The sequence below is a fragment of the Leuciscus leuciscus genome (genome assembly GCF_965113295.1).
Source record: "Leuciscus leuciscus genome assembly, chromosome: 12".
NCBI classification, from domain to species: Eukaryota; Metazoa; Chordata; class Actinopteri; order Cypriniformes; family Leuciscidae; genus Leuciscus; species Leuciscus leuciscus.
In genome coordinates, this window is record NC_138736.1 from 31,915,055 (window position 1) to 31,928,064 (window position 13,010).

Below are 13,010 nucleotides of genomic sequence, written 5' to 3' on the forward strand. Positions count from 1 at the left end.
ATCTGAGAGGTGACTGAAGGGTCTGGCCCAATGACAGGAATGCAGTAACAGTGCCTGCTCAATAGCCCGACTTCCATAAATTAATTATGGACTTGTTTAAACGTGTCAATACATACATCTGCTTTTCTAGGGTACCCTGACAACTAGGTCACAGGGGTAATTGAAATCTATAGGTTGAGTGACCATTTATTAGTTAAAGTCTAACACACGCATCTTTGCTTCACTGTTAGATTAAAGTGTCCTCTCCTTGAGAGAAAGAACATGTTATGTTTTGGGAAGAGTCTCCTGTTTAGAGCCTGGCCAAATCCAGCCTTGAAGAAGCTGTGTGTCGATGCGTGTGTTAGTATTTTCGGTTACAGATTAAGGACCAAGTGGCATTATTGGAGATTGACTGACTTGTTTTCCTCGACATGTTGGTGATATGCGACCTGGAAGGTCACAACGTGCCTAAATTCAGGGTCTGAGTGTCAGCCACATAATCGATGGAGATATGCTTCAGTCTATCTGTTTATGTGCGGAAAATGTGTGTTTATCTATTTCTTAGCCAATCAGAATCATTCAACCTGAAGCAATGACGTAGCTTGGTGAAGGTATAATTGCTGTGATCTTTGTAACTGTAAGCGGGGCGGCCTACGAACTCCTTGTGAGTCTTGAAGCTGACTTCTGCCTGATGAAACTGCAAACTATCTGACTATCTGACTGATCTGAACTCTGACTCGTGTCTTAAATTGACTGCACTTCTAACTCCTTGGGTCGTTAACTGTAAATCCCTTAACACTGAATAGAGAAAAAAATAAAATAAAGGTCTTTATTTGACAAAAGTCGAGTTTTGTCTTTTTATAATTTGGTCTCTGAAGTCTGACATTTTAGAGTTTTGTATAGACCTTGTGTATATAAAGCACTTATCCATATATGCATGTACACAAAGTTAACAATTTATTAAGCTGTACTAAAACTGCACTCAAATATATTTACTTTAAAGCCTTAATTGCCATTAAAATCTCTACACTAATAACTGCAATCTTCAGTGATAAACAAGGTTTTCTATTATGTCCTGAGCCTGTATTATTGTATTCATATTCATGATTGAGGTGTGTCTCCCCCACCCCCACCCTACACTGTAAAGTCCAAAAGTTGTTCTAACACTTATTAGTAAACTTTAATTCATATCTTAATTTAAAGGTGCTCTAAGTGATGTTGGGTGACGTCACTTCTTGTTGACGTTCTAAGTATTGTCAAACAAAACAGAGGCTAGCTAGACCCTCCCCCCTCCACATCCACGCACTAACCCCCCAAACCCAACCCTCAAATCCTTCTTGTCGGTTATTGGCTGGAACAGTTTGTTGTGTTTCGTGGTGCGGGTGAGCCCAGTTTGTTTTTGTTGCCATTTGTGGAGCCTGGGCTGTCTGCAGAGACCGCGTTTTTTCAGTGTGTTCAGGGGACAGGCAGCTAGTGAATAGTGAGGACATGTTTGCTGTATGTGGCAAAAAAAAATGTTGGCCTAAAAAACATGTGACATCACTTAGAGCACCTTTAGTTGTAAAAATCTAGTAATCTGTATTCACATACTATGCCTTCTTTACTTAAAAAAGAAGAGTTTTTAAGACAGGGCTATTCTTAATTTTTCGCTTTACTTTTCACTAATTTCCTCCACTTCTATAGATATCTTTCTCTAGTTGCATTCACTCATTTCTGCATTCTGACATTACGCAAGAGTACATATTTGTAATACTATACTTGTTGTTCTATATGTAAATGTAGTTTGAAATAAAGTGAAGCATTTCTGGGAAAGACAGCATTCACATTTGCCAGAAAACATACGAAAAAGGCTTTTTTTTATCTGCTTTTCCAAATAGAAAAAAAATCACATAAACCATGAATGAGTTCATACAAACTATACAGTTTATAAAACACTGCATCTTTTTAAAAGGTAGTGTATTCAGTAAAAAATTTTTATAAATAAACATAGGGGATAGAGATGGGCATAGAAATGTTACTGAAGTGCTTATACCCAGTAAAAGATTAAAGGGATTGTTTACCCAAAATTGAAATGTCTGTCATTGATTACTCACCCTAATATCGTTCCAAACCCGTAAGACTTTCATCCCCAGAACACAATGAAGATCTTTTTAATGACATCTGAGAGATCTCCATCCCTTCATTGATAGACACAATCCATGTGACTAGTGGTTTAACCTCAATTTTATGAACCTACGTAAGTGCTTTGTTTGTGCAAAAAATTTGTCATGTGATTAAAATACTTGTCCATTTTGTACTTTATATCTTATTTGAAAAGGAATATCATGTATAAATGATGTTTTCAAATAGCCTATTGAAAAGATGGCAAATCAGCACTGTGTGTAAAGGTGCCCCCAATATAATATTTCAATAAAGTTTCTATTTGTGCAAGCACTTATATCAACTTTACAGCAAAAATGCCATATATTCAACAAAAGGCTGGTTAATGCTGCATCTGTAAAAACACCTTTAGTCAATTTGTCTTTATGATGACAATGTCTATGGGAATTCAGAAGCACAGCTTTAAGCTCAATAAGCTCGAATTAAACAAATATAGACCTTTGACAGACCTTTCACTTTAAAAGTGTGAACTCACTGCTAAACATTCCTTTGCATCAGCTTGTGTCAGCAGGTTTGTAATCTTGATTTATGGTCGTTTTACACTCTTTTCCCGGTACATTACCAAAATCTTACTCATACCTAACATTCAAAAATACTAAGATTTTTTTTTTTTTTTTTTGTAAGTGTAAACCAGTCTAACCAGTGAACCCCACCTATGACAGGAACTGAGCTCACGTAATAAAAACCGAAAGCCACTTTGCTGCTTAGTATATATATGTGTCATTTATTAGACAGAGACTAGAGACCATCATTTTGTCTTTTGAATCTCAAGGAAGATGAAGCTCTCATAATACACTGAATCTACCTGTGAGTATTATAGTATATTCTTAATTTGAGTAATTGTAGACCATGTTTTTTAACAGTTAAGTAAAATGTATTTTAAATTGAACCATGTCCTTTATTTTTGAAATATTTCATAATCCAAATGCATACATATTATTGCATATTAAATAAGAATTACTTATGTACTTGTGTACATCGTACATAAACACATTTTTTTATATATATATATTTTCCACATTCTTGAAAGATTGAATGAGTATATATCTTTAGATGATGTTCATAGAGAGTATATGTCTTACAATCAACATTATTATAAAAATATTGCCTCAAAGAAAACTGCCAGGCTTTGAAGCAAGAGATGGAGGACCGGGATGAAAGCAGTGGCATTCAAAGGTAAACTAGAATCAAATACTGGAGAGAAGCTTATTTTATTTATTCATATTTTGAATGGACATTTTTGAAATACGTTTGTTTTGTGTATAATAGGAATGCAGGAACATATATGGATAAAGAAGTAGGAGAAGAAGATGAAGGAGAAGAAGAAGAAGAAGAAGAAGAAACTGAAGGTATAGAAGTAAATTCATTTTTATCATTTACATGTATTCATAGGATAATGTCTTAAGAATACATGAAATAATGTAATTATGTAAATAATGTCATTTCTCAGATTACGGGTAAACTAAGTCATGTGTCTGGGATGATTTTCATAAAAACTGTAAACACTGTGGCTCTATTAAACCTTGATTTGCGCATCAAAAAAAGGCCAAAGCAGCAACACTGGCTCAAGTAGTTGGACCATCTGTTTGGTTCAGAACACCCATTTAAAACCAAAATAACCTGATATTATATTTTCAGTTCTGTTTGTTGTCAGCGGCAGAGAAATTATACACTTCATCTTTAACAAAAGCATTGATCCTTAAATAATTTTCCAAATATTCCCTCTCCCTCAGGTCACATTAGATTCACTGATGTAGGCCCGCACTCAGTGCGCTTCGAGTGGGGAGATCCAGATGTGGCTGCGAATGGACAACAAAAATTCCAGATCGAATGGAAGAATGAAAAAAAAGATTATACTAAAACAACATATGAAAACCGTTTTGAGATAAAACAGCTTTCGCCTGGCACGAGTTATAACATCACGGTAGTGGCGGTTGAGGAAAAGAAGAGTTTCTCTGCATCTGTGCGTACAGGTAAACTATAGCAAACTGCTTACATTTGTCATGTAAATTATATTATGATGTAGTACTTTTTAATTATAAAAGCTACATGATGCATTTTGTTACTAATTATAAGGTAAGTTAAAATAAAGACCATTTAAAGTTGATTTAAGGAAATTAAATCTTCAAACATGTAAGTGCCATTGCATGTTTATAAAAGCTACTTAAATGTCCTAATTGAACTAAGGTCTAATACTGGCTTAATCTAAGCCCTGTCTGTGAAACCAGCTAGGCCTAGATGTGTATTTGAAGCACATTCAATAGTCTTTGGGAAAGGATTATAACATTTTAAAGATTATGGTTCACTGATCTCATGAAATCAAGACTAAAATTACAAATTGTCAATCTGGAAAATGTCTTAAATTCAGCATGAAACAGAAGTTGTGATAGTCTTTTCTTCCATATTGTGAAGTGGCTTCTTGAACAAGAAAAACTGTAGGTGGGATTTGATTTTGTTCATCGGCACTGATTGGGTCATTGGATGGTTGTGGTTTGCTATTGCTGTGATCACATATGAGTAGAGAAGTTGTTGCAAGAAGAAATTACATTGATTAAAGGGGTCATATAATGGTACATGCACTTTTACAAGTTGATTGTACTGAAATGTGTGTTGGCAGTGCCTGTACACAACCATCATAAAATGATAAAAATCCATCCAGTGTTTTTTTTTTAATCTTCTTATATGTTTTTCCCTCTCTCAAATCAAGCCGTTCGATTTTGTGACGTCACAAAATCGACGCCCCTCCCACGATTGTTGATTGACAGCAGCGTTTCAACACAGACCCGCCCTCGCTCGTGAGCGAGCTGTCAATCAAAGTCCGCGCGGAGCACTGTCTATGAGCAGAATGACGTCTAAGCGATTGTGGTGTTCTGTTCTTGGGTGTAATAAAGAACACAGCAGTCATTTTCATTCGAAGGGAATATTCCCCACGATCAACGTCAATGCTTTCATGTTTGCGCGAATCATTTCACACCAGACTGCTTTATAAAGGAAGGTCAGTATAAAGCTGTTTTTTCTAAGAAGCTACTCCTGAAAAAATGATCGGTACCAACTATTCGTGTTCCTGCTGCACCTCCAGAAGAAGAAGTGAGTGTAACGTTTTATTAACCTTTATATGAATATTTATATTAATCTTTACAAATCGCTTGCTGCACGCTTCACGATGAATGCGACTGTTTACACTCAGGGTACATTACGGCATGTTTTCTATATACAACGTTCTCAATATAATTCATAATCCCACGTTTAAAATGAACAACGCGTTATGGTTATTGTGTTACAAACGGTCAGAGCCATAATATATCTCTCTATATGGCTCTGCAAACAGTGTATGCACAGAACAGAGGGGTGGGGTTAGCAAAGCTCATTATCATTTAAAGACACATGCACTTAAACGGCGTGCTGAAAACAGAGCTGTTTTTGACCAGGTAAAATGAGTGTTTTCTTACAATACTAATGACATTTTTTAATTAAAGTATATTACAAACTTTTAATTTAGACCCTAAAGAATCATATTAGCTTGTACAAAAATGGCATTATATGACCCCTTTAATGTCATAATGAAATCAAAATTGGTATTAATTTTATTAAATTTTATTTTTTTAAATATTGCAGTATTTATTATAATGATTTATCCATGCACATGGTTATTTTTTTAAATGCAGGTGCTCTCATAATCCTTAATCAAAATAAATAGCAAAGGCAGGACAATGTCACTTGCATGAGATTGATGTCTCTGCAGAACAAAAGTGGGCGTTACTAAATTTTTGGGCATCTTCATACTGGTGGGTGTTTCTAAATCATGCAATGAAAATGATGCCCCTTACCTGACCCCACCCCTAAACACATCCCTCTCACTCATACATCTCTCACAATATCATGCTTTACTAACTCTGTTAAAAAAACAAGATGAAAGTGTTTATTTCTCCTTACACTATAATTTATAACTCTTTACACTTTAATTTCATTAGTAGCAGTAGCTATCTTATCTATGGTGACTACTTAAATTTGAAAACACTCCTCATTGATACATTATACTCCATTTAAGCAATATCGGAAAAGCAAAAGTGCAGTTGTTCTGAAAAATGCATGAAATTAATAAATGATTGATTATTGATTATTAATGCTCAGTTGCTCACCAAAACAGCTTTAATGAATCAGTGTCTTTGAATAAATCAGTTGAATGAATGATTCATTGACTCACTCATAAAGATTTGACGCCACCTACTGATGTAACAATGTAACTTACACAAAAAGTCTCAAAGGTGGGTGGCATTATTTATTATCTGTGTTTACTCATGTGTTGTTGTTTTCCCCAAAGCAATACCAGCACCTGAGAATTTTGAATATGTGTCAGAGGATGCAACAACTGTAAAACTAAATTGGACGCCACCACAAAAAATGGATCCCAGTCTCTACAAATTTCAAGTGATTATGTATATAAATGAAGAGAAAACAGAATCAGTGACTGTGAAATCAAATGAAAATACAAATTTAATGGAAGATCTTCTTCCTGCTACTGAATACAAAGCTACAATAAACACAATACTGACCAATGGCAAACAGAGTGAACCAGCCGTTTGAATCATCCACACAAGTAAGTGACTGCTTTAGGGGCCTGCTCATTTACAGCCAATGCATTTTCATAATATTTAGCCAATGTGCAAATGGAATTGCTATGCACAAAATGATGTTTTATAATCCCGTACAGAGCCACTCCCACCTGAAAACATACAGATAAAAAATGATTGCAACAATGATGCAAATGATGCAACAGTTTTTCTGAAATGGACTGATCCGATCATTGATGACAAGATCCCTCACAGATTCAGGGTGATATGGAGAAGCGAAGCCAATGCAATGGAATCTTTTACAGATGAGGCAGAGGTTAATGTATTGAGTTTAAAACCAGGAACTGAATATTCCGTCTCTGTCTGCACTGTAGTTGAGTTAAATGGCACAAAAATTGAGAGTACTCCGGTTACAATCACACATCGCACAAGTGAGTTACTGTTTTGTCCTAATCAAATAATAAGACCAATATGACCCTGCTGAAAGGACCAGCATGAACTTCCATACTGATCTAGGTTGGTTTAGGTTAGTGCTGGTTTGGTGCTAGCTCAAAAAGTATAGCATGATGCTAATTACATCAAGGTCATGTGTTAAATCCCCAAGAAATACATGAACTGATCAGATTAATATCCTTAATTGTTCAAAGGAGTGTGAATGCAAAAGGAAAGCTAGTTATGAAGCTTGTTTGTGGCACCAGCATCCAAAATATACAGCATTTGCTGGTCTTTTCAGCCAAGAATGAAGCATTTCACACAATTATTACTTACAATGATTTGAAACAGATATATTAACTTAATAATCTTGCATTTCAGACATAAATATGGAATCTGTTTTAAGAGAACTGGGACTACAAAACCACTTGAAGAATAAACTGACTTTACAGTCTGTGTTGGAATTGAGGAAACCGTCTGATGAGGTCCAAACTGCACATAGTCTTAGATCTTTGCCGTGGGTTTTCATCAGAAAGCTCATGATGGTCAATTCATCAGCCAGAATTATAAAATGTGCTTCAAATTGTAACTCTGAAATTGTAACTAATTCTGGTAACTCTGGTGTCTATGAAGATCAGAAAGGAATCAATCCACTAGATTTGATCACAGCTCTGTTCCACTGTGCCGATCCTTTCCTCCAGCAAGAAATGGCTCTGAAAATGTCAATGTGTCAGTTCTCTGTGCCTTTGCTGCTGCCAAACTGTGACACAAAGGAGTGCACGTTGATGCTTTGGGCCTTGAGGGACATAACAAAGCAGTTTAGATCTTATTCGTTGGAAGAGGACAGTTTGAAGGAAACCAGCATCGTACTAACTCATTTGCCGCTGATCTCTTTCGTCAGACTTGGAAAAAGCAGTGTGTCCAAATCTGAGTTTTTGAACAAACTCCTCAGCAACAATCAGCATCATCATGACACTTTTTTCCACAAGGAACTGGAAAATGGGAACATTCCAAGAAAGATCTCCAATGGGCTTGTTGAAATGAGCTGGTATCTCCCTGGGGGAAAGAAAACTATTGACAAATTCAAAGAGCCAGTAGCCGTAGCAAATCTCCGTGGGGATATTTCTGCCTTTAAGGCCCAATTCGATTTCTTGAGCCAAACATCCTCTGCAGTTTTTCTGTTCTGTGATGATTTGGACTCAAATCAGACATTTCTGGAGTCTCTGCAAATTAGTACGAAATTGGTTCTGGTTTGCACCACAGACAGTTCAACGTCAGGAGACAATTTGACAACAAAGTTCAAACCATACTCCAAAATCCTTAGGGATAGAAGCATGAATGATTTTAAGTTTGTTGATACTCTACAGAAGGCTGTTGTTGATATACTTGCAGATTCTACTAAAATGAGTATTGAAAAGATGTCAGAGATGGCACCAGATCTAGGGATTCTTGTCGATGAAAACAATACCATTTGTCAAAATGCAAAGAAAAGGGCAGACCTAATCACACAAGACATCACAAATATACCAGAATTCAAAATGAAGGAACTGTCATTGCAAGACAAACTATGGAAGGAGTTATCCAAACTGGAGAAAGAGATGTGTCGACTCAAGGCAAAGAATCAAAATATTGAGCACTACAAGAGTGAACTTAAAAGTCAAATCCAGAAACTACGAAAGCAACAAGGAAGCAACGACATGAGAGAAACAATGTATCAATTCATCTCTGGCCTGAGCTGCTCCCCATATGAGCAGTTATATTTTCTCAAATGGATGAAAATAAATTTAGATCATCTAACAAGAAAGCACCAGTTAAGGCTTGATGAGCAGTATAGGGAAGCATGTAATAATCCCAAAGAAGATAAAGAACATCTCAGAGATCTAGAAAAAGAGATGGCCAGTAGCTCTTTAGGAGTTCAACACTTCATGAGAGAGTTGAGTCAACTCTATGAATCAACACACTCCCAAAAAAACAAGATGTACCCTGACCTGAAGAAATTGCCAGAAATATGTGCTCAGTTGATGCTGACTGGGTTCCCTGTAGAACTTATTGACGGAGACGCATCAAACATTCCACTGACGTGGATTAAAGATGTGCTTACGGCACTTAACAAACTGACAACACCTCAGAACAGGATACGAGTTGTAACAGTTTTAGGAGTCCAAAGCACTGGTAAGTCTACTCTCCTCAACACAATGTTTGGAATTCAGTTTGCTGTTAGCAGTGGAAGATGCACAAGAGGCGCCTTCATGCTTCTAATAGGCATATCTGAGGAATTACGATCAGACCTCCAATGTGACTATATCCTTGTGATTGACACCGAGGGATTAAAATCTCCGGAGTTGGCAAAACTAGCAAATAGTTACGAGCACGATAACGAACTTGCAACTGTGGTTGTTGGGCTTAGCGATGTTACTATTGTCAACATTGCCATGGAAAATGCTACAGAAATGAAAGACACTTTGCAAATTGTTGTCCATGCCTTTCTCCGCATGAAAGAGGTGGGGAAAAGGCCCTGTTGTCATTTTGTGCATCAAAACACTGCAGATGTCGCTGTGTATGAAAAGACCTTGAGAGAGAGAAAGATTCTTTTGAAACAGCTAGATGAAATGACAGAAGCGGCTGCTAGAATGGAGAAACTTGGCAACAACAAGACATTTACAGACATTCTAGAGTATAACATTGATAGAAACAACTGGTACATCCCTGGATTGTGGCTTGGAGTTCCACCAATGGCACCTGTTAGTACTAGTTATAGTGAGGAGGTGAGCAAGTTGAAGGATGGGATACTTAACATTTTTAAGGTGACAAAAGTCCCAGCACAGAATTTGATGGAATTTGAAGAATGGATACGAAGTCTCTGGAAGGCTGTCCAGTTTGAAAACTTTATTTTCAGTTTTCGAAACAGTCTTGTCGCTGAAGCCTACTCCAAACTTTGTGTTGAGTTTAACACTTGGGAATGGGCCTTCAAGAAGCACATGATTGGCTGGTACACAAAATCTGAAACCAAAATCACTAACATGAGTGTAATGTCAGTGCGGACGAGAAATCCATTTAACGTTGACAGAGTAGTGGCTGATTTAAAAGATGAAGCTAGTAAAGAGCTTGACAAAGAGGAGGAAAGCCTTTCAGGTAAAATTGAGCAATACTTTGAAAGCGAGGATGAAAATGTTCACCTTGTCGAAAATTACAAGGAGGACTTTTTAAATAGTGCAAAAGGCCTTCGAAGGGAGACTGAGACAGATCTACGAAACAAACTGGAGAATGTTGTATTGATACAGAAGGGAATTGAAAAGGTGGAGGTTATAAGACAAAATCAAAGGGAAACCATGAAAGAAAAAGTGCTCAACTTGATCAGTGCCTGCAGGAATACAAAACACAACCTCTCTGATATTGAACTAAATGAGGAATTTAAAAAAATGTGGGATGACATTGTGAAGCAGTTTTCCCTTACAGCGCTACCAAGATGTGATTTGGGGAAGGAAACATACAGATTCCTACACAGTAACATGGAAACAAAAGGTGGAGCCGTACGTGAGATGCTGTTAAATGTCACCAGTCTAGATCAGTGTGGCACTGGACCTTTTTATGCAACGACTGTAAAAACCAATATACTTAAAAAACTCAAGAATTCCCTTCTACCTACACAGAGGAATAAAAAACACAAATTCATACAAATGTCATGCGACAGAATAATAAATGAGAGCAAAGTATTCAGTTCGTCTAAAACAAGAGCAAAATTAGACTATAGTGCTGACATACAAGAACTGTTGTGCTTCATTGACAAGAAATTGGATAACTGCAAGGGTATAGAGATCAGCCCTGAAATTGAAGCATCTCTCAAGATCCACATTTGCGGGATTGCAGCAAGAGCTTTCCAGAAAATGCATGACGACTACATACAGAGAACTGACCCTTTGACATCTCTTGAAAGGTGCAAAGAGCAATGGTTAGCTGACTTTAAAGACCTCTACTACCAGCGAGACCAGTGTCAGAACAAGGCTGAGATGTGTGCCCAGCAATGCTTCGCCCCTGCCGTGATGGACTACATCCAGAAACGTCTCGGACCTGACATCGTGGATGAAATGTTGACAGGTGAAAGAGGCGTTGCTTTTAGCACACGAACATTTTTCCAGTGTTCACTTTTAAAACAACTGCTTCAGGATAAAGACTTCGAAAATATTTTGGAGTATGTGCTAAATTATGAGAAGTTTGTAACCGAGTGGATTTCAGAGAAGATCATTGAACATTTTTCAAAGGAAGACGCTTTTCTCAAGTTAGAGATGAAACATTTAAACGCAATTGTCAGCCAACTCAAAACAGCAACTGAAAGTGCAAAAACCATGACAAACAACAGCTGCAATTTTGTGACCAATGTCTTCAAATGTCTCGATAAAGAGTTGGTCATACCAGTTGACACTCTCAGTGCTACTCTGGCTTTAAACAACTCAGACCCTGCTGAGTTTGCAGATTGCCTTAAATCTTCAATAGACAAAATGCATAAGACTTTAGAAGATCAGCTATGTAGTGTAAAGGATGTAAGGGTCAAGCTAACCAGACTCTCAGTAAACAGACCTCAAGAGGTGCTCTTCAGCAGAGTGTTTGGCTGTGGGAAAAAGTGTCCATTCTGCAGTGCACCTTGTGAAGCTGGAGGAAAAGAACATACTGAGCATTTTGCCTCAGTTCATCGGCCACAAGGCATTGATAAATACAGATGGGCTCATACAGAGAAATTAGTCCCTGACATATGCTCATCTGTTGTTGCTAGTGAATTGAGTTTCCGCTGTAAAGAAACAGGACAAAAGTGGCATCCCAATAAAGAATACAGACAAATCTTTCCAGACTGGAGGATACAGCCTGACACTAGTATTGAGGCCACTGACTTCTGGAAGTACATCTTTGCTAAGTACAACACAAAATTTGCTAAGAGATACAATTTAAAACCGGCAGACATACCTCATGATTGGTATACCATCACTGTACATCAGGCAAATAAATGCTTGGATGATACATTCTTATTTTAATTCACAAAAATAATGACAATGGTTAATCACAAGTAGCCTGAAATCACAAACCCGGCCATTGAGTCTGTGAGCATAGATTGTGACCCTGGCTTATGGGGATTTAAAATATTTAACAGCAATTTTCCTTTTGCTTTCCTGAATAACAATCAATGAAGAAATGCCTTGGAATCAGGAATAGGGCTCTCGATATTGTTTTGTGCATTGCCATCTTCTTAAGTATTTAACCACAATATTGGTTAAAAAAGAAAAACATTTTTATTTTATATTACTATCAATCAATATTTGGATGAGACAAAATGAATGACCTTTTGTCTCATGGTTAACATTGTCTTTGTACCATATCATGGTTGGGAGGAGCTGAAAGATTTCTCACTGCACTGTAAACACACTGACTCTAGAAAATCTCTTACACTGTGTACAGTGTCAATGTAATGTTTATTTATTTATTTTTTACATTTGCCATTCTAATGTGTGTACTTAATGTAAAAAAAAAAACATGAATAATGAATTTTTTTTAAACATTTACTTTATATAATTATAGAAATATACTTAGAAAAATAAAGCTATTGATCTTCATTATTTGGTCTTATGTTTTTCATAATATAAAGCACTTATCCATATGCATGTACACACAGTTTATGATTTATTGAGTTGTACTAAAACGGCACTCATATTAAAATTTTCAAAGCATTTATGGTCAAAAAGTTTCTTTACACCAAAAAATATCATCCAAAATGACAAAAAAAATTCACTTAAAGGCTAAACCTATATTTTAAGCACAACCTAATACTTATGAATAAAAATGTTTGCCAATTATAAAAAAAAATTTTTTTTTAAATGCTGA

The 13,010-nt window shown here is 36.6% G+C and overlaps 2 protein-coding genes across 2 annotated transcripts in view; both read left to right on the plus strand.

Moving 5' to 3' along the window:
• LOC309510741 (uncharacterized protein) overlaps window positions 1-12,993 on the plus strand; it is a 41,947-nt gene extending 28,954 nt beyond the window's left edge. Inside the window, exons 10-11 of the mRNA XM_082185608.1 lie at window positions 6,851-7,141; window positions 7,524-12,993. Coding sequence (XP_082041734.1) covers window positions 6,851-7,141; window positions 7,524-12,166 — 4,934 coding nt within the window. The 3' untranslated portion in view covers window positions 12,167-12,993. The remainder of the gene's footprint in view (window positions 1-6,850; window positions 7,142-7,523) is intronic.
• On the plus strand, window positions 2,793-6,894 carry LOC309511884 (collagen alpha-1(XII) chain-like). The gene is made up of 6 exons (XM_082187262.1): window positions 2,793-2,946; window positions 3,255-3,315; window positions 3,409-3,488; window positions 3,873-4,112; window positions 6,461-6,736; window positions 6,851-6,894. Exons 2-5 carry the CDS (start codon window positions 3,281-3,283, stop codon window positions 6,721-6,723), a joined length of 618 nt encoding a protein of 205 aa, XP_082043388.1. The 5' UTR covers window positions 2,793-2,946; window positions 3,255-3,280; the 3' UTR covers window positions 6,724-6,736; window positions 6,851-6,894.
• Window positions 12,994-13,010: the final 17 nt, after the last annotated feature.